The following is a 19,821-nucleotide window of genomic DNA, read 5'->3' as shown; positions in this document are numbered from 1 at the left end:
TTAAGTCATCATCCTACGAAAACCTATACCACATTTATCACATATATGACACCTAGTGTGTGTCTTTAAATGCATCTGAAGCACACTATATGCGCTAAACTCTTTTTTACACTTTTTACATTTGAAAGCTTGGTTTTCAGCAGTGTGAGTTATTATATGTTCCTCTAGATCTGCATTGTTTCTACACTCAATGCCACATACTTTACATATATAAATAATTCCTTTGTCATGAAAGCTAACTAAGCGATCCTCCATTATTGGACCGGAAGTCTGATCAAGAGAGACAATCATAGAAATAGCTGATGTTACGTTGTAGGAAATTTTATTTGTTTCTGTACAGGCGTCTTCACTTTTCATTTCTTCCGTAATTGGACCCGAATTCTGATCAATGGAGACAATCATGGAAGAAGCTGATGTTCCGTTGTATGAAATTTCATTTGTTTCTGTACAGGCGTCTTCACTTTTCATTTCTTCCATTATTGGACCGGAAGTCTGATCAAGGGAGACAATCATGGAAGTAGCTGATGTTCCGTTGTAGGAAATATCATTTGTTTCTGTCCAGGCGTCTTTACTTTCATTTCTGTCAGTTGCTTCGAGTCTAACCAAAAGAAAATAATGATGAGAACAAGTTCAACAACTGCAAAATCAGTCTATTCAAAGATGAATTATTACAAATTGCATTTTCTGTCCAATTGAAAGATGTATCTTTCTAGCTATGATAATACTGTTAAATATTCATAGAAATGTTAATCAAAATTGTATACATGGTATATATATAATATCCGCAAATATATACATATAAATATTACATAAACGTTCTAAAAACATTTTTAGGGAGCAATCATTTAACTTCAATCTAATTTTATTTATTAATTTGGGGGGGGGGGGGAGGGGGGGCGGTTGATTTTACTATATTTTTAGTATCGTTTAGCGGTATTTGTTTTTGTCTTTCAAAAGTTAAAATGTAACACTATAAGGTGTTGGAATGATTTAGATTCAGAAGATTTTTTTATTTCACCTGCTTGACCAAGATATTTTTGTCTTCATCAGAACATATTTGTAAAAGGAAAAACAATACCCCCTTTTAGTAGGTAAATGGTTGTTCCCTTAACCTGCGACAAAAGTGTTTCTACAGTCATATGTTACTGATTGATTTGACAGTTTGCGTCGAACTGTCGTTGAGAATTTTTGTTTTGTGGCCGAATGTGTAAATTTAAAGTTGTCTTAAGCTTCTTACCAGTTAAGTTTTTTTTTTAACTAATGGAAATAACCAAGAACAAAAACCCTATGGAACGCCATTGATCATACTGCTATTCTTTTCAAGTTTAGAAGTCTTATATTATTAAGAATCTATTTACTCAATTCACGATGTTCTCTTTTTTCTGTAATGTGTATGCCCTTTGAATCGTTTCTCTATAATACTTTAAATTATTTATTCTGTCCACTATTCCCTATTCTTCATATATTGTGTCCACTGTTCTCTATTCTAATAGTTACATTACACGTATGTTTCATTAAAATACAATATTTTGATTGGCTAACAGCAATATCGTGTCATTCTGAATTTAAATTTCTTTTCAGTATGACAAAGTAACATCAATGATGAAACGAGCTTCCACAATAAAGCGCACAGGTAAATAAAAGAAAAACTTTTAAAAAAGACACCGTGTTGTCATGATTCTAGCAAAAAATGTAATTCATCGGACACTTTGTTTAGTAATTTTATTGGGTTGTAAAAGCGTTGATCGTGCGCACATTCATACAATGTACTTTTACATTTAATGCTACTGTCATACAAGTGAGCGGTTTAGCTAGCTATATCACCAGGTTTGAAATCCACTTTATCCTACATAAAATAATGTCTGTACCATGTCAGAAATAAGACAGTTGTTATCCGTTCGTTTGATGTGTTAAGCTTAATTTGATTTTGCCGTTTGATTCTACGGACTTTCCCTTCTGATTTCTCCCCCGGAGTAAAGTATTTTTGTGAATTAACTTTTTACCCCCTAATAATTATTTACAAAAAGAAGCATTCAATTCTTTATTCATATTGTGCGTAACTGTCCATACTGCATTACGCTCGGTCTATTCGTTATTTATTTTGCCAAAGTTATTCTACATTTTACAATTGTTTACTTTTTTTGCATATATTTCTCTACTATCATGTCTATAATTCATTGTTTTTCCTTTATCATGTTTATTCTGCACATTCTGCTCCTTATTCTCTATTCCTTAAACTAAATCCAGACTCTCTTTCGAATAATTGTGTTGGTCCTAATTAAGTGTGAAACAAATGGGAAAAAAACCGGAATGGAACGAAAAGATACTAAATGAATAAACGGAACAAAATTTGCCAAATCGAAATATGATGAAACGAAATGAATAAAAAAGACAGAAAACGAAACGATTTTTACAATATAAAATAATGGCTCAGTTGCTTGATCTACAGCAGGGTCCTAAATGGGAAACGTTTCTGCGAATAGGAAAATTAATCTCGTTACGCCTGATTGTGACACTTGTTGATTATATAAATAAATCTGGTACGGATACAGGATTTTGAAAAGGGCCCCATGCAAACCATCGTTAAGAGTGATACTTTAAAAAAAGACAATGTTTTGATCACATATCACTATGTTCACAACTCCATATTAAGAGAACTCGGCCCGCTTGACCCTCGCCCTCAATCCGCCTCTATCAAAATGTAACACTATCTACAAAAAATGTACCATGCATACATTATACTTATAGACTTTCTGCATACTGCTATATTGTTGTCATCGATAGTATATATATGTATGTATATTTGACTTATAGATAAATCTACGACACAATCAATTTGGAGTAAAATAGCAAATAAAAGGGAGGGGCAGTGACCACTCGGTTTATGTATTAAGGAATCATAGTTCAGTATTTCACTGCTATTTGAACTTTAATGACTAATCGTACGCTATATAAATGCAACTCTGATCAAAACTGTGACATTTTAAAGAATATTGGACACTTCAAAGCGAGATAACCTATGTTGTTTAAGAAATTTTTATAAAAATTCTGATAATTTTAAATTGCTCACCGAGATATAATTTTATTATGACACATGATATCTTTTATGTCTATTTAAATTAAGTCTTCATAATTTTGGTAAATTGATATAACATCGGTTTTGAATGTATATATTCTATTGTTCATTTTTTTTATCGAAATATATCATGGCCACGGTCATGACGGTATATCATATTCATAAACAAAATACGTCATTTTGATACATTTTTCTGTTTTTTAAAATTCGATAGAACATTCAATAACAATTACCACTTTTTATTTCCAAATAATGAAAGTGGCCAAGGCTTAAATTATTATAAAGTCAACCTTTTTATCATGTCGATCCATGTGTAAACTGTCCGTGCAACATCTGTCGAACGGAGGTTTGGAGTTTGCATTTCAAAATGCAGTTGACAACTGAAAACATTGATAAACAAGAAAGTGCTTATAGTACACGGATGCCCCACTCGCACTATCATTTTACATGTTCACTGGACAGTGGCGGATCCAAGGGGGGGTTGGGGGGGATCCGGGGGTTGGAACCCCCCTTTTTTTGGGGCCGATCAATGTATTTGAATGGAAGCATATACTTGGACCAACCCCTTTACTCTGGGTTTGGACCCCCCTTTTTAAAATGGCTGGATCCGCCACTGCTGGACCATGAAATTGGGTTCAATACTTTAATTTGGCATTAAAATTAGAAAGATCATATCATAGGGAACATGTGTACTAAGTTTCAAATTGATTGGACTTCAACTTCATCAAAAACTACCTCGACCAAAAACTTTAACCTGAAGCGGGACGAACGAACGGACGGACGGACGGACGCACAGACCAGAAAACATAATGCCCCTCTACTATCGTAGGTGGGGTATAAAAAATGTCTTTCATTCTTGTGTATGATACATAAAATATTAACACAACACAATACAATGGAAACGAAAGGCCTTAAAAATTATGTATACCAAACTGAACTAAAATGTACAAATCTGAGACTACTAAATTGTTATAGTAGTCTCAGTATAAATGATTTTTTTTTTACTATGATAAAAAGGAAATTAAACTTTGTGACGAAAGTGTAAGACACAAATGAACACAATAATGAAGTAGGTGTAAACCATCGTCTCGAATTTTCTTCGTGCATTTGCCAACAAATTCGAAATTTGCTGTAACTTATTTACCAATTATAAAAATAATCCACATTGCTAATTAATTTCAAAACTCCACAATAATCCTTTCATGCTTTTTTAAAAAATAATTTTAACTGAAATTTCTGCTTGTGGTACAGATGTATGATCATCATGATGATCATGATGATAATCTGCCAACGACAGATTTAGTGCGTAAATGCCTCGCTTTGAAAGGAAAACTTATCATTTTTGCAAGTAATTGTCTACATTTTTTATAACATATAAATTATATTTACTTTGAGTGAAATCCGACACTGCAAAGAATTAACTGTTACCTGTTTTATTTCTTAGACGTTCCATAGGTAAACAATTTGTGGTTATCGGCCTTTGATACCATTAGTAGGAAAAGTTGTGAACTCGTTCGAAAAATTGCTTATTATATTAATCTCTACATGTAACAAGTAAATTAGTAAGTCAATAATGTTACTTTAAAGATATTATTTTATTTATATCGGTGTCAATATAGACACCTAGGCTATAATTAAAGCAAGAATACTTTTAAAATAAATATGCGTGTTACCTGGGATATGTCGTGTCTATTTATATAAAAATGTATGGAACGCAAGGGCGGTACAATAAAAGTAAAAATACATACAAATTGTCGATAAAACAGATCAGCGACATCGGCATCACTACTAGTCTTATCTATGTTTTAATATGTTTGCATATATGTATATGTATATATACAATATTAGGTCAATGTCAGGACAATATAAACTTTGTTGTATGAGGCTGAGAAATTGTGGAAGGGCGAGGTTCTATCATGCCCTTCCCCAGTTTTGCGCCGAGTACAAACAAGTTCATACTTGTATGACATATACCTAATAATGTTTTTATACTGCAACTTAAATTAATACATTGGCAGCTGTTAAAATCGTAACATTAATGTCAAACTTGTTCTCATCCATTAATGAACCCCTGATTGTGAAGAAAGTATCCCATAATGAAATTGACATTATACAAAATATAGCTATGTTACTATATTTACAAGAAATAAACACAGGCAGTTGCAGTATAAATTTGTAAACACGTGTATTCTGTTTATTTGTTTAATTGTCTGCAATTAAAATGATATTTTTTCATGTTTTCAGATATCTACATTTATGTGATACATGACCAGACTGTAAGACGTACACGCCAATTTAAAAAAAAAACACTCTTCAGAATGGATACGGGTGAAAAAACTTACACATGTGATGTCTGTGGTATAGTTTTCATTAACTTCAGATCTCATACGATACACACAAGAACTCATACTGCTGATAAACCTTACACATGTGATGTGTGTGTTAAAGGATTTAGTGACAAAAAAGGCTTCCTTCAACACATGATTATTCATAGTGTTGATAAACAGGATAAACCTTATAAATGTGATGTGTGTGGTAAAAGTTTTAGGTTCGATAAAACCTTAACAAAACACACACGAACTCATACTGGTAAAAAGCGTTACACATGTGATGTATGTGGTCAAGGGTTTACTAATTCTAGAAACTGTACGAAACATAAAAAAAGTCATACTGATGAAAAACGTTACACATGTAATTTATGTGGCCAAGGGTTTGGTCACAAAAGTAACTTGCTCAGACACATGCGAATTCACACAGGTGATAAGCGCGAAAAACCTTACACATGTGATTTATGTGGTAAAGGATTTGGATACTATAAATCATATAAGAAACATACAAGAACTCATACTAGTGTAAAACCTTACATATGTGATGTATGTGGTAAAGGGTTCAATGTCTGCAGTTCCTTAACGGCACACACAAGAATGCATACCGGTGAAAAACCTTACACATGTGATGTCTGTGGTAAAAATTTCGGTAGAAAAAGTGGCTGCAATAAACACATGACAATTCATACTGGTTATAAATATAATAAACGTTACACATGTGATATATGTGGTAGAGAGTTTGACAACAACAGTTATTTCCACAAACACATGCGAACTCATACTGGTGACGAATTTTACAAATGTGATGTATGTGAAATAGGGTTTAGTGACATCACTTCCCATAATAAACACATGAAAACTCATACTGATGAAAAACCGAATACCAGAGAAGCAGGTGATAAAGGATTAAGCGACAAATGTAACATTGATACACACACAAATATTAATAATTGTGACAAACTTTACATATGCGATGTGTGTGGTAAAGAGTTTGGCAACAACAGTTCTTATTTTAGACACATGAGAACTCATACTGGAGATAAACCTTACAAATGCGATGTGTGTGGTAAGGAGTTTGGCAAGAACAGTTCTTGTCTTAGACACATGAGAACTCATACTGGTGAGCAACGCAAACCTTACATGTGTGATGTATGTGGTAAAGGATTTAAGTCAAATCAGGATTTAATCACACACATTAGAATACATACAGGTGAAAAACCTTACAAATGTGATGTATGTGGCAAAGGTTTTAGGAGCTTCAGATGCCTTCATATACACATGATAACTCATACAGATGAAAAACCTTACACATGTGATGTATGTGGAAAAGGGTTTAGGGACAAGAGCACGATCCGTATACACATGAAAACTCAAAGTTGCACTCATAATACTGTAACAAATGATAAACTTTTAAATTACACATGTAATGTTTGCGGGAAAGAGTTTAGCCTCAAAAGTACCTGTCTTTTACACATGAAACTTACTCATGCAGGTGAATATCTTACCAATGTTGTGCATGTGGTAGACAGTTTAGAGACACCAGACACTATGATAGACATATGAGGACTCATACTGATGAAAACATCGCGCATGTGTTGTTTGTGGATAACAGTTTAGTGACACAAGACTCTATGATAGGCACATGATAACTCATACTGGTGAGAACCTCGCACCCGTACCAGTGATATATGTGGTGTACAGTTTAGTGACACCAGACACATGAGAACTCGTAGTTTATAAAAACCTCGCACATATGATGTATGTGGTAAACAGTTTAGTAACACAAGAAACTATATGATAGACACATGAAAACTCATACTAGTGAAAAATAGCAAATGTGTTGTATGTATACATTTAACAATTAACAAATAAACATATTAATTCCCGAAAAACAGTTTTTACAATTAAAATATATCTTCATACATTTTGTCATACTTTTTATGTTATAATTCAGGTTTCATGTATACCTCTTTTTATAATCAAATATGTGTATGCTTATATCTTTCACGTATTCTGTTTTTGTAAAGAAAATCGTAGGTTTTCCATTTTGTCTAGCTATCAGCACGTATCCAGCATAAAAAAATCTGAAGAATTTTTGTAGTTATTTTAGAATTCAAGTAAATGTAGAACAAGGAATAATTGTTTTTGCTTTGGCGAAAAAAGTTTTTATTTGTTTATGTTATTTTTTTTGTGTGTTACAAGTTACTGTTATTTAAACAAATCACCAATATTTTTTTTCAATTGCTGTATGATTTTATTATTTTTATTTATATCTATACTATGTTTGTATGTTGTTATATTTTTCTGATTAGTTTGATCTGACGAATGACGAAGGATTGTACTTGTTTGGCTTTACAACTATTTTGATCTGATCGTCACTGATGAGTCTTATGTAGACAAAATGCGCATCTGGCGTATTAAATTATAATCCTGGTACCTTTGATAACTATTTATCAATATTTTTGAAGAAATAACGGAAAATCTATACAATAACAAAAACTGAATGCAATATTTTATTTTCAAAAAAAAGACTTTACAATTTTGCACGTACTTTAAAAAAAGATAACCATTGTTCTTGTCTACAGTGGTCACTGTTGAAATTGACATGATGTTACCAAGGTATGAAAGACAATTTTGACGGGAAGGACCTTTTTTGTATAAACATACCTCAAATCAAACATTTAAACACAATATATTACCAGTAGAATTAATACAGATTAGTCCAGGCAGTCATTGAAATAAATTCAAAACAAACAATGTTTAATAAAAAAAAAAATAACACTTACAAACAAGAAAGGCATACACTATCACCAAGCTAGTTTTCGGATGTCCTCAAAAGTGAAAGAAAGTGTAAGCATATCCTGCTTAGCATAAAAGTATAGACGTCGTGTTTTACAGCAAATTTCGGAATCCATTTATTCTGGTTTTAAAAAGAGCGCCATTGTGTCTTTAGAAGATGAAAGTTTGCGGGTTCATCTGTGATCTTCTGGATGATTTAAATCCAATCTTATTTGAGTGATTACCAAAGTTAAAAGAAATCTTTCCATGTAGTGAGCTTTAGTAACATCCTTGTTCACAAATGTTCTCTATCAAGGAAATCATGGTTTGAATGAAAAACGCTGAAATATTGGTTTTTCATTTTGCTTAATCTATAGTACTATAGCTTTGAAACCTAAGTAGTGGTATATCAAAATGTCATACTGATTCCGTGTGTACTAGACCTATGTCATAATGATTACAATTGAAAGTGTGTATGGCCACACAAAAAAAAAGGTCCAATTATATTAATGTTTTCCTATACATAATACTTTACTGAGTGCTTGTATTAGAATACTAATTAGTTTGACCACTCTGAATTCATTTTGTCGGAATGTCTGATGGTAACATGAGTCTTTGTAAACGAAACGCATGCCTTATTTTGTTTACAAAGACGTAGGTCCGGTAAAGGCCAATGTTGGCTTCAAACTACAGGTTCGTCTGATGAAAGGTTATGTATACTTCAGTCGATTGAATTAGTTTAACATGTTTAATTGTAAGATTTAAACTGATGTAGCTATTTAAGACGATCAAATTCAAGCTTAAACGACAAATCTGTCAAATAAGACATAATATGGCTCTTTTTCAGGTCAAAAATAAAAATAACAGCATCCGTGTATAACCTTTATATTTGTTATGCATTTTAATCAACCACAACTTACATTAAAATATTAAGAATGATCACGATCGCGGCCACTTCAATTTAAGACAGAAACGTGGTTATATAAGCAGGAGGTTTGGCTAGCCATTTAACCTACAATTATTTCTTTATTTTGTTTTACTTTTAATTATTCTATGTCTATTATTATCGTTTCTTCGTATCTCCGTTCTAATATACAGGAAGATGTCGCATGAGAGCCACTGAGACAACTCTCCAACCAAATAACAATTTATAAAAGTAAAACATTATAGGTCAATGTACGGCCTTCAACACGGAGCCTTGGCTCACACCAAACAACAAGTATAAAGGGCCCAAAAATTACTATTGTGAAACCATTCAAACGGGAATATGTCTGTAGGTTGTATTTTTTTGTATAGTTTGTTTTCAGCCTGAATTATTGCCATTTTACGATGTAATACGAAAAAATCTCACTGTTAACAAAAACTGATTGCAAAATTTTATTGTATATAAAATTTAAATACGATTTCAAAGTTTGGATTTCGATGATGGGCTATTATCCTGTATATCCATTAGACGGTCTTCTTCTACAAATCAGGTGACAATTAACAAAAGCACAGTATTTATTCGTTGGACAATCTCAATCACTAAAACAGTCTTTTTTTACAATCAGTTTTTCCTCCTTATACTGAATGAGAAACGAGTCTTGAACCAGAAGTACGACCTGATCCACTACGTCTAAAAGAAACTGTATCTACTTCAACTGGTCCTGAGCTAATTGCGTCAAGAATATCAGAACCTGAATGACCAGAAACTCCACAGCCACTGCCTATAGTTTCCAAATAAGAACTGCGAGAGAGAGATCAACATTTCTAGCCAGGTCAGATGTACCGATTCTGCTGCCAGATGATAAATGACCATCATTACTTGAAACTCTGGTCAAGCCAGATAATGAACTTCTAATCATTTCTGACCCCGTGTTTACCCTTCTAATAGAGTCTGCCAATCTAGATGCACCAATTATATTTCCAGAAGAAATGTCGACGCAGTAACTGCTACCACCCTCAGGTAAACATTTATGTCCTGAACTACATAATTTGTCGCCTCAACACCCATAATGACAGTTACTGCTACTGTCATCGTTAGATAAAGCACGAGACAAAACAGCTGAAAGGCCTCTAATAGTTCCTGATATAGAGGTCCTGCCTCCAACAGTAACCCCAGACAGTCCTCTACCGGAAGATGACCCGTGTGTAATAAATTCACTGTCTATTCTATGAGATGTTCCAAACTCCTCCTGATCCTGCTCGTCTGTTTGCATCAATAACATCAAGTACAGAAACGGATCCACCACCACGACGCCTGTTTATGTTTCTTCCAACTTTGCTTTCGACCATTAAAACCTTCTCCTCTCCATGTGTATTTAATTCATGTTTTTCTGTGGGTGCATAGACTAAAAAATATATATATCTGACATTTTATCTTCACAAATATACACTATCCTTGATCTATAAACTGATATAATGAGTTTTTGTATTTTTGCAAATGCGCATTTCTTCAATACACTTTTATTCTGTGATGGGGTAAATATGTTTTAAATTAAAAAAGATTTGCCTAATCCGCCCACGGAATAAAATAAATTATTCAAGAAATAATTATACAAAAATTCTATTTCAGAGAGATTGTATGGCAATAACAAATAAAAATGATATTATAGAAGTTGATACAAGAATTACATTAAATTAACAAATGACGAAAAGGGCATTGAAGGAAAATAGCATTTTTTCCATGATTTGAAATTTCATATTTTTTTATAAATGAAATATAGTATTCCAATGGTCTTTAAGCAATGTATATAGTATCTTCAATATCTCAAACAATTATGTCAGTTAGATTTTCAGTTTCGATATATATTAGAACAAAACAAAAGAATGTTATGCCAATGCATTATATTTCGAAGTAGTTATTTTATTTGAACAAACAGTTATTTGTACTTGTTTGGCTTTATAAATATTTTGATATTAGCGTCACTGATGAGTCTTATGTAGACGAAACGCGGTGCTGGCGTACTAAATTATAATCCTGGTACTTTTGATAACTATTATGTGTGTCTCTTACCTTTACATTATTTAATTTAATAAAGTTTAGTTGCTCAATGGACAAGTTTTAATATAAAATTATATATTGGGTCATCAATGCTCTTCATCTTTGTTCTTGTTTGACTTTCTAACTATTTTGATCTGAGCGTCACTGATGAGTCTTAAGTAGAAGAAACGCGCTTATGGTGTACTAAATTACATGTATAAGCCTTGTACCTTTGATAATTTTATAACATCGTTTTATAATGTTTCTTTTTTACCAGCCGTAACTGGTTCTTAAATGTTCTTTAACTGTAATGTCATTTGTAAACATAAAGAAATTTTTTAAAGAGTATTGAGTCATTTATACCCTATTTTTTCTATTGATCCTTCATCAAATTCTTTAATGGCTTATATTATATATATTATATAATTACATTTTTACTTTTGTTTGAAGCAATTGAAACTAATACTTATGAGTAATGTTTTGTGCTTCAGAGTCGTTCTTGTATACCTTTTTTCAATTATTTTGTTTATAATTGACATACACACAAGAAAATTTTAACTGAACCGCAATTGACGAATTCGTTAGTTATAGTTAAAAACGTTAAATGCCACGATGTTTTTTTCCTAAAAAATACAGATTATACATATCTTAAGGAAAGTACAAGGGATCAATAACAAATACTGTTTCCTCCCACAACAGACAAACATTTAACGACATCATAATATATGTATGAAATATTTTTGCGGTCGATTCGTAAAGTTTAACATAAACATATTTGATAGAAGCCGAAGACTTGTATTATTTGAAGAAAAAAAAACCTGATGTCTATTATTTCCTTATAAACTAAGGGATTTTTTTCTTATAATTATAATTATCTACAAAAAACTTTAGCTTGAAAGTCAATTCACTTTACGTTTGAAATTTAATTGTATACAAACAAATTTGCGTTTGATTGTTATAGATTCACTAGTGGCACAGAGAGCAAATCAATAACAAATTTAAGGAGATTAAACCATGAAATTAAAAAAAAAGTTATTTTTTTTGGAAACACGTTAATAATTTGTCCTTAGATTATTAAGAAAATGTTGCTGCATATTTCTTTAAAATTATAGGGTTACGACAACTCAAACTTATCCGCCGTAGTCTGTGAATTGGATATTACATAACAAGTATAACCAAACCGTGGTACGATAACTTCAATTTCACCAAAGGAAATTCTTTGTTTAAAAGCTTTTCTGTACATTATATAAGCAGCAACCATCTATCAAAGAAATCCTGATGGGATGATGCTGACCCTGTAATGTCGAGTCTACAAGGATATATATTCTTCATCCAAATGCGTTGCTGGTATGTTGCTACACCGGAACGGTAAGCTGAAAGCATCCCGTTTATTGTAACATTTTGTTTTCAAATAAACATAATTGCCAATTTCTAGATATGAAGAAGACTTAACTGTATAAGTTGTGTGCTTTATTTCTTGTAAAAAAATGTGGTCAACACGGTCACCAAACTTTGATTTATTAAATGAGAGGACATCATCTATTTTGTGGAATATGGAGTTAAAGAATATTCTTTTTTTCCCGCAGAAGTTACAAAAAAATATAAATATGAATTTAAATATTTTGATATCTTACATAGGAATAACGTATATATTACAATAGGGACACCCAAAATGCATTAGGGGATAGAACATGACAACAACATGGCAAAAATGTCATATGACGGAAGGACAAACAAGTTTACCATACACTTCATAAAAAACTAAGCTACTGAACAACACGAATCCCACCAAAGTCTTACACATTCTGATAAAAGTGTGTGATATTTAAACATTGCCTTACAAATAATTGAAAACCTCAATTTGTCGAATAGAAAAATCAAAACATTTCTTACTTTTTCTTTTCTTTAAATAAATATTTTAATAAATTCCGATTTATATGCGCACAAGAATGAGTCAGAAATCGAGTTTATTGACTTATTTGTTTACTATTTTATATTTAAAATATCATCAATTCAATCCCAAAAAAATATCATATTATTTGCTGAGGATAAAATTTGGCGTATCATAAGTCCGTCAAGGCTTCCATATACATTATTATGATCTACAAGTCTGAGGTCTTACCTTGTTCGTAATTGATACATAAGCTTTACAAATTCCGTACAACAAACGGCAATGACCGTCTCATCTGGATGTTCAACAAACAAATTGTCCGTTAAATTGTCAATAATTATGTGCGCTCTGAAAGAGGGTCGTTTGAAATACTGCGAAGCTGTTTACTCGCATAGTTGTATTAACTATATGTCGATGATAGTCTAAAGAACTTCCGGATTATTGTATACCTCAATATTTCTCTAAAATAAATTCTTTCAAAAATTTAGATTGTTCGACCATTCCCTATGTGAAATTGAAATATAATCTCTTAAAGAAACATACGGAACGTGTTTCAGTATAAAATGGTAAAATACGCTATAAATGTATAAATTTTGGTTACCATACGGCATATTTTGTTAAAAGTGAACAAACAATTAAAGAAATAGTACACAGAGAACAAGTCAAGAGTTTAGTATGCTGGATGTCTTATTAACAAAAAATATGTTGAATTTTGAGGTAGACATTTTCAACAAATTGTCAGCATTCGTATGGGATTCAATTGTGTGCATCTCTGGTTTTCTTATGAGTAGTGTTCTTTAAACACTTCAAGATATCTACAAATCAAAGGAGCCAGATAAGTTAAAATTACATTCAGATTAATTGATGCTGTTCTTTACATAACAATTCCAAACTTTTCTGATTGGATTCCATTAATATATCATCCTGACCTAGAAATAAAAGAAACAATAGACAAGTTTGTATCACAAACTTTAGCAACTATTTGCCATTGGTTGTTCGGCATTTTAATTCACCAAACTTATAAGTCCGGTGACATGGGTTAGACTAGCAGTTACAATTAAACCGAAAAGGTTAACTTTAAATATACATAATAGTTATCAAATGTACCAGGATTATAATTTAGTACGCCAGACGCGTGTTTCGTCTACAGAAGACTCATCAGTGACGCTCATATCAAAATATTTATAAAGCCAAACAAGTACAAAGTTGAAGAGCATTGAGGATCCAAAATTCCAAAAAGTTGTGCCAAATACGGCTTAGGTAATAATCTATGCCTGGGATAAGAAAATCCTTAGTTTTTCGAAGAATTCAAAGTTTTGTAAACAGGAAACTCATAAAAATGACCACTTTATTGATATTCATGTCAACACCGAAGTGTTGACTACTGGGCTGGTGATACCCTCGGGGACGAAACGTCCACCAGCAGTGGCATCGACCCAGTGGTGTAAATAGTTATCAAAGGTACCAGGATTATAATTTAGTACGCCAGACGCGCGTTTCGTCTACATAAGACTCATCAGTGACGCTCATATCAAAATATTTATAAAGCCAAACAAGTAAAAATTCCAGAAAGTTGTGACAAATACGGCTAAGGTAATAATCTATGCCTGGGATAAGAAACGTACTTTATGTTAAATTAACTAGAAGAAGCAAAACATGAGATCGTATATCACTGCTTGATACAAAAGTAACTTCAAAAAAAATTCTTAGCGAAAAAATCTATATGCGGAAATAATTGGTACATTATTATATCAAGAAATCATTTAATGGTAATTTCATTCATATAAAAAAAAAAAAGAAAAAAAAAGAAAAGTTTCTAGAAGAAAAAATTTCCCAAAAGGTTAAGTGGTTCTGTTACAATTATATTCGACCTAAATTTAATTGAGAATATTTGATAAACACTATACCTTAATATCTATATATTGTCAAATCAAAGCGAAACAAAAGTCAACGTTCTCCTTTTTCAATTGATTCTGTATGCTTCCGAACCATCCATGAATATCGGTAAACTTGTGTTGCCATAACATAGAGCTATAGAGATGAAGAAAAACAACATCCATACATTACTATGGAACATAGGAACAATAGAATCGCTATCTAATGATTTTTAAAATTGCTAGCCTATGCGATGGGGCTATGCAAAGGGTGGTTGTAATACTAAAAAGCTTAACAATTCAAAGATTTGAAAACATTTAGTTTATAATTATGACTATATCAATAATAATTCATGTCAACATAGAGGTGCTGATTACTGAACTGGGGAAGAAAATCTCTACCAGCAGTGGCATCGCCATGGTGCTTGTAAACTCATCTAACCTTTATACAATCTTATTAATAAAGGTAATCTTACCAGTGTTTCAATAAGATACGTGTTTGGTATGACTACTGATTTTCTTTTCTGTTCTCGTACAATTACAACAAAATTACTTATTTTGTAAAAGTTATTTTCCGTTACATTATATTACTGCATACCTTACAACAAAATTATTTTCATTTACCGGTGTAAATAAAACATTTTGGCGGCATGTTGTCCAAGTTTATGTTGTCTTCCTGATATTGTTTAACATTAACTCCTTATTTGATATATTTTATATATGCATTGTGTCATAGAAAAAAAATTAGTCGTTTAGTGTATAGTGTATGTTAACTTGTACAAATGTATGTGTTAAAATTTGATTTCAATTGATATTTTATTGTGTGTCTCTCTATATCATGTATATTGTGATGTTACACTATTGTATCAGGTGAGGGTGACGGTTTGTACATACTAAAACGTCGAAACCCGCTTCATTTGTTTGCAATTGTCCTTAGTCAAGAGTCTAATGTTCAGTGCTTATCGTTTGTTGATGTGGTTTATACATGTTTCTCGTTTTTAATATAGCCGTTGGTTGTCAGTTTGAATGGTTTTACACTGGTCATTATTGGTACCATTTACATTTTGCTGTTCGGTGTGAGTCAATGCTCCCTATCAAAGATGATACTTTGATCTATAATGGTTTACTTTTACAGATTGTGAATTCGACGGAGAGTGATCTCATTGGTACTCAGTCTTCAGGATAATTTACAGTTTTGACATGATATGACTGTCACTTAATTTGTATCTTTATATAAAACAGCTTTAAACACTTTACATTGCAGAATTTAACTATAAATTAGTAGCTTCATTCCTAACACCAACGACGTCTTAACTCATGGAAGTTTCGATTGTTTATTTACCACGTAAAAAAGGAAGTGCTTAATCTCTCTAGAGCATACGAGGTATCCGAAAAAAAAACAAGTTATTTAACAGTTTTTTTTTTATGTGCTATTTGTTTATCAAGCATTTTCTGTGTTGTTACTTGTTATTGTTCCTTATTTTACAACAGTATTTCTGTATTAGTCTTTTTTTGATACTTTTGAAGTAGTTTTATGGTATGTATTGTAAAGTTTGATCGACTTCAGACATCAATCTATTTCAATAGGTCTTTCCTGTCACGACTACAATGCAGTCGACACAATAGTAATTTTGTATAATAAACAAAAAAAAGTGGTTACTTCATGGATAGCAAAACAGTGAAATATAGATATAGAGAAGAATTACAAGTGAGCTTTTTAATTGTCTTTTTAAGTTGCTGCTTTGTGAAAGTCGGTCTTTGAAATTATTTTGTATTACGTGGCAATAACATTGAATGTCTGCATTTTCATTCCTTATGTAAAGCCGGGATAGTGTTAGCTTTAAACAAATGTACGTATTGAAATACGATCTTAGTGATATCTAGGGAAATTACGTGCACATAAAAACAAGGAACGTTTAAGAGTTGAGACATTAACGAATTCCCTTGAAATGTCTGGTTCAAATATGTTTAAAGTGTAAGGAATGGACTCAATTATCTCACAATTCCATAATGGTTCCTTACAGTACCCTGCGATATAAAAGTTTCAACTGATTATAAATCTTTGATACATTTTGATATTTTTTAAAGGGTTTTAATGTAAAATAGAACACCTTTTGTTAAGCTAGATGTAAAAACAAAGTATTTGAACTATATGTAAATGCAAAGGGTATTTTTCTTTACTTTGTAATTGGTTGTCATAACTTTTAGACACTCACACACATCCATAGGCTTGCACGTAAAAACGTTAAAAGAGTGTTGTAATGTGCTGGTTGGCAGCTGTTTCCTTGAAGTAAAAGCTATGTCTTTTCTATTTTTCATTTTTTAAATACATTTTCCATGAGGAGAAGTACAACATCTATACAATAACAAAAACTGTATTCAAAATTTTATTTTATAAAAACCAATACTGTGAGTGTAAAGTCTGGATTTCAGTGATATGCCGTTCATGCTGTGTATCCTTTAGACGGTCTTCTCCTACAAATCCTGTGACAATTAACAGTGGCACAGTATCTGTCTGTTGGACAATCTCCATCACTAAAACAGCTATTTTTGCAATCAGTTTTTCCTCCTACCACTGACTGAGAAACGAACCCTGAACCTGAAGTACGTGCTGATCCACTACGTCTGGCAGAAACAGTGTCTAGTACAACACGCCCACCTCGTCTGGAACTGATTGCGTCAAGAATATCTGCACCTGTATGACCAGACACTCTACGGCCACTACCAATAGTTTCCAAATGAGAATTTCTGGACAGATCCACATTTCTAGCCAGACCAGATGAACCAATTCGGCTGCCAATGGTGAGATGATCATCATCGTCAGATAAAGCACGAGACACACCAGTTGAAGAGCCTTTAATTATTCCAGAAATAGAGCTTCTGTCTCGAAAGGAAGCCCCAGACAATCTTCTACCGGAAGATGACCCATGTGTAATAAATTCACTGCCTATTCCATGAGATGTTCCAACAGCTCTTGATCCTGCTCGTCTATTTGCATCAATAACATCCAGTACAGAAAGAGATTCGCCACCTCGACGACCATTCAAGTTTCTTCCTACCGTGTTCTCGACCAACAAAACCTTTTCTACTCCATGTCTATCCAATGCATGTTTTTTCGTGGGTGAATAGACTGTAAAATAAATATATCTGCTATTTTATATAACGTTCAAGGCCATACTGTATAGTTAGCAATAAAAGACTCCACATGACAAATGTGGATCAATTCAAAACAAAAAAACCTTTTGTGAAACTATTGTTATGATATAAAAAAAAAAATATGCAGATGTTAGTAAATATCCTTCATAAGTACTAAAATTATATCTTTTAAAAGATTTTTGATAGTAAGGCATTTAAATTTTTGTATATTAACACCAAAAACACTTCTGTTAAAACAGTCTGTAAACTAGCAGAAAGCTAATTTTATACTTTACTAATAATAATAGATTCAGTGATCACTTGCATTTAATATATTTAAGTGAACTTGAAATTAAAGATACTACCGACATAGATAAATCTGCTTCATATTTAGACCTTTTTCTCGAATTGACTACTGATGGTAGGTTGAATACCAAAACTTATGACAAACGCGATGATTTTAATTTTCCTATAGACAACTTTCTATTTTTGTATAGCAACATCCCAGCGGCACCAGCATATGGAGTATATGTGTCTCAATTGATACGTTACTCTAGAGCTAGCTCAAAGTACGCTGAATTTGTTAAACGAAGAATACTGCTTTCTCAAAAATTGCTAAGATAGGGCTATGAATCAATCAAATTTAGGTCATCACTCAAGAAATTTTACGGTCGCCATCATGAGTTAATTGGCCATTATGACAAAAGTGTGTCAGACATCATATCTGATATTCTTTCTCAGTCATAATGACCTTTTTTTCATTACCGGACTGAACAAAGAAATAACACGACGAATGCCGTATACGATGCAGGAAATGCTTACCCTTCCGGAGCACCGGATTTCATTCCCGGTTTTTAGTAGAGTTCGTGTTGTTTCTTAATTATTATTTATAACTGTTAATGTAAATGTCCTTTGGTTTTTGTGAGTCTTTGTTTACTCCTTGGTTTTGATTGTTATTGTCTTACTTACTGGCTACTGTCATTGTGGTCAATGCCATCAAAAAGAAAAAGGTCTGGAATCTCATCATCTTTAGAAATTCTAAAAAAAACAGAATTAATATGATATGTTACTGAAATAAGAATGTGTCTCTTGATTTTCAATTGTTGTGCAAAGTAAGCAGACTTTTTGATAATCTATTCTTAATCAAATTGTTAAACAATATTTCTTTCTTACAAATTCTTAGTTTGCTTTGCTTCACTGACATTACATGTTTTACTATACGGAAAATAGAATTAGTATTGGATCATTTTTAGAATATAGCATTTGTAATTTTATTTATTCCTTTTTTCTAATTCTTCAATGAATTATTTTATGTTTATGTTTGTCAGCATTACATAATTATTGTTTTGTATATCTATGATATTTTTATAGTATATATATATATATATATATATATATATATATATATATATATATATATATGTTTAAATGATTTCTTACCTTTGTTCAAAGCAATTAGAATAGTATGTAAAGAATACTGCTTCTGAATTGTTCTTTTATACCGTTTCATTAATGTTTTTCTGATAACTGACCTAAACACAAGGAAGTGTATAACTGAACCGCAAATGACGACTTCATTATTGTTTTTAACTTTTAAATGTCACTCTGTCATATTTTGTGTAGTTTTAGATTATGCATATTTAAAAAAAACTGTACTCAGGGTCATTTCGTTTTGTTCCTACAACAAACTCATTTGTCATTATGTCATAATACATGTAGTTATTACGAAATATCGTTCTGACTTACTTATAATATGGTTAAATATGCACGCTATTAAT

At 32.1% G+C, this 19,821-nt stretch overlaps 2 protein-coding genes across 2 annotated transcripts; one reads left to right on the top strand and one right to left on the bottom strand.

The window, feature by feature from the left end:
• Window positions 1-4,536: 4,536 nt before the first annotated feature.
• Window positions 4,537-7,579, top strand: LOC143078045 (uncharacterized). The gene is made up of 2 exons (XM_076253051.1): window positions 4,537-4,638; window positions 5,321-7,579. The coding sequence occupies exon 2, from the start codon at window positions 5,395-5,397 to the stop codon at window positions 6,964-6,966; it is 1,572 nt and encodes a 523-aa protein (XP_076109166.1). The 5' UTR covers window positions 4,537-4,638; window positions 5,321-5,394; the 3' UTR covers window positions 6,967-7,579.
• A 9,757-nt stretch (window positions 7,580-17,336) lies between these two features.
• Window positions 17,337-19,588, bottom strand: LOC143081015 (uncharacterized). The gene is made up of 3 exons (XM_076257282.1): window positions 19,484-19,588; window positions 19,013-19,081; window positions 17,337-18,038 (listed from the first exon to the last, which is right to left on the bottom strand). The coding sequence occupies exons 1-3, from the start codon at window positions 19,551-19,553 to the stop codon at window positions 17,353-17,355; spliced, it is 825 nt and encodes a 274-aa protein (XP_076113397.1). The 5' UTR covers window positions 19,554-19,588; the 3' UTR covers window positions 17,337-17,352.
• Window positions 19,589-19,821: the final 233 nt, after the last annotated feature.

This window comes from Mytilus galloprovincialis, chromosome 1 (genome assembly GCF_965363235.1).
Source record: "Mytilus galloprovincialis chromosome 1, xbMytGall1.hap1.1, whole genome shotgun sequence".
NCBI classification, from domain to species: domain Eukaryota; kingdom Metazoa; phylum Mollusca; class Bivalvia; order Mytilida; family Mytilidae; genus Mytilus; species Mytilus galloprovincialis.
The sequence above is the reverse complement of the archived record's forward strand: the minus strand, read 5'-3'. Positions and strand labels throughout refer to the sequence as shown.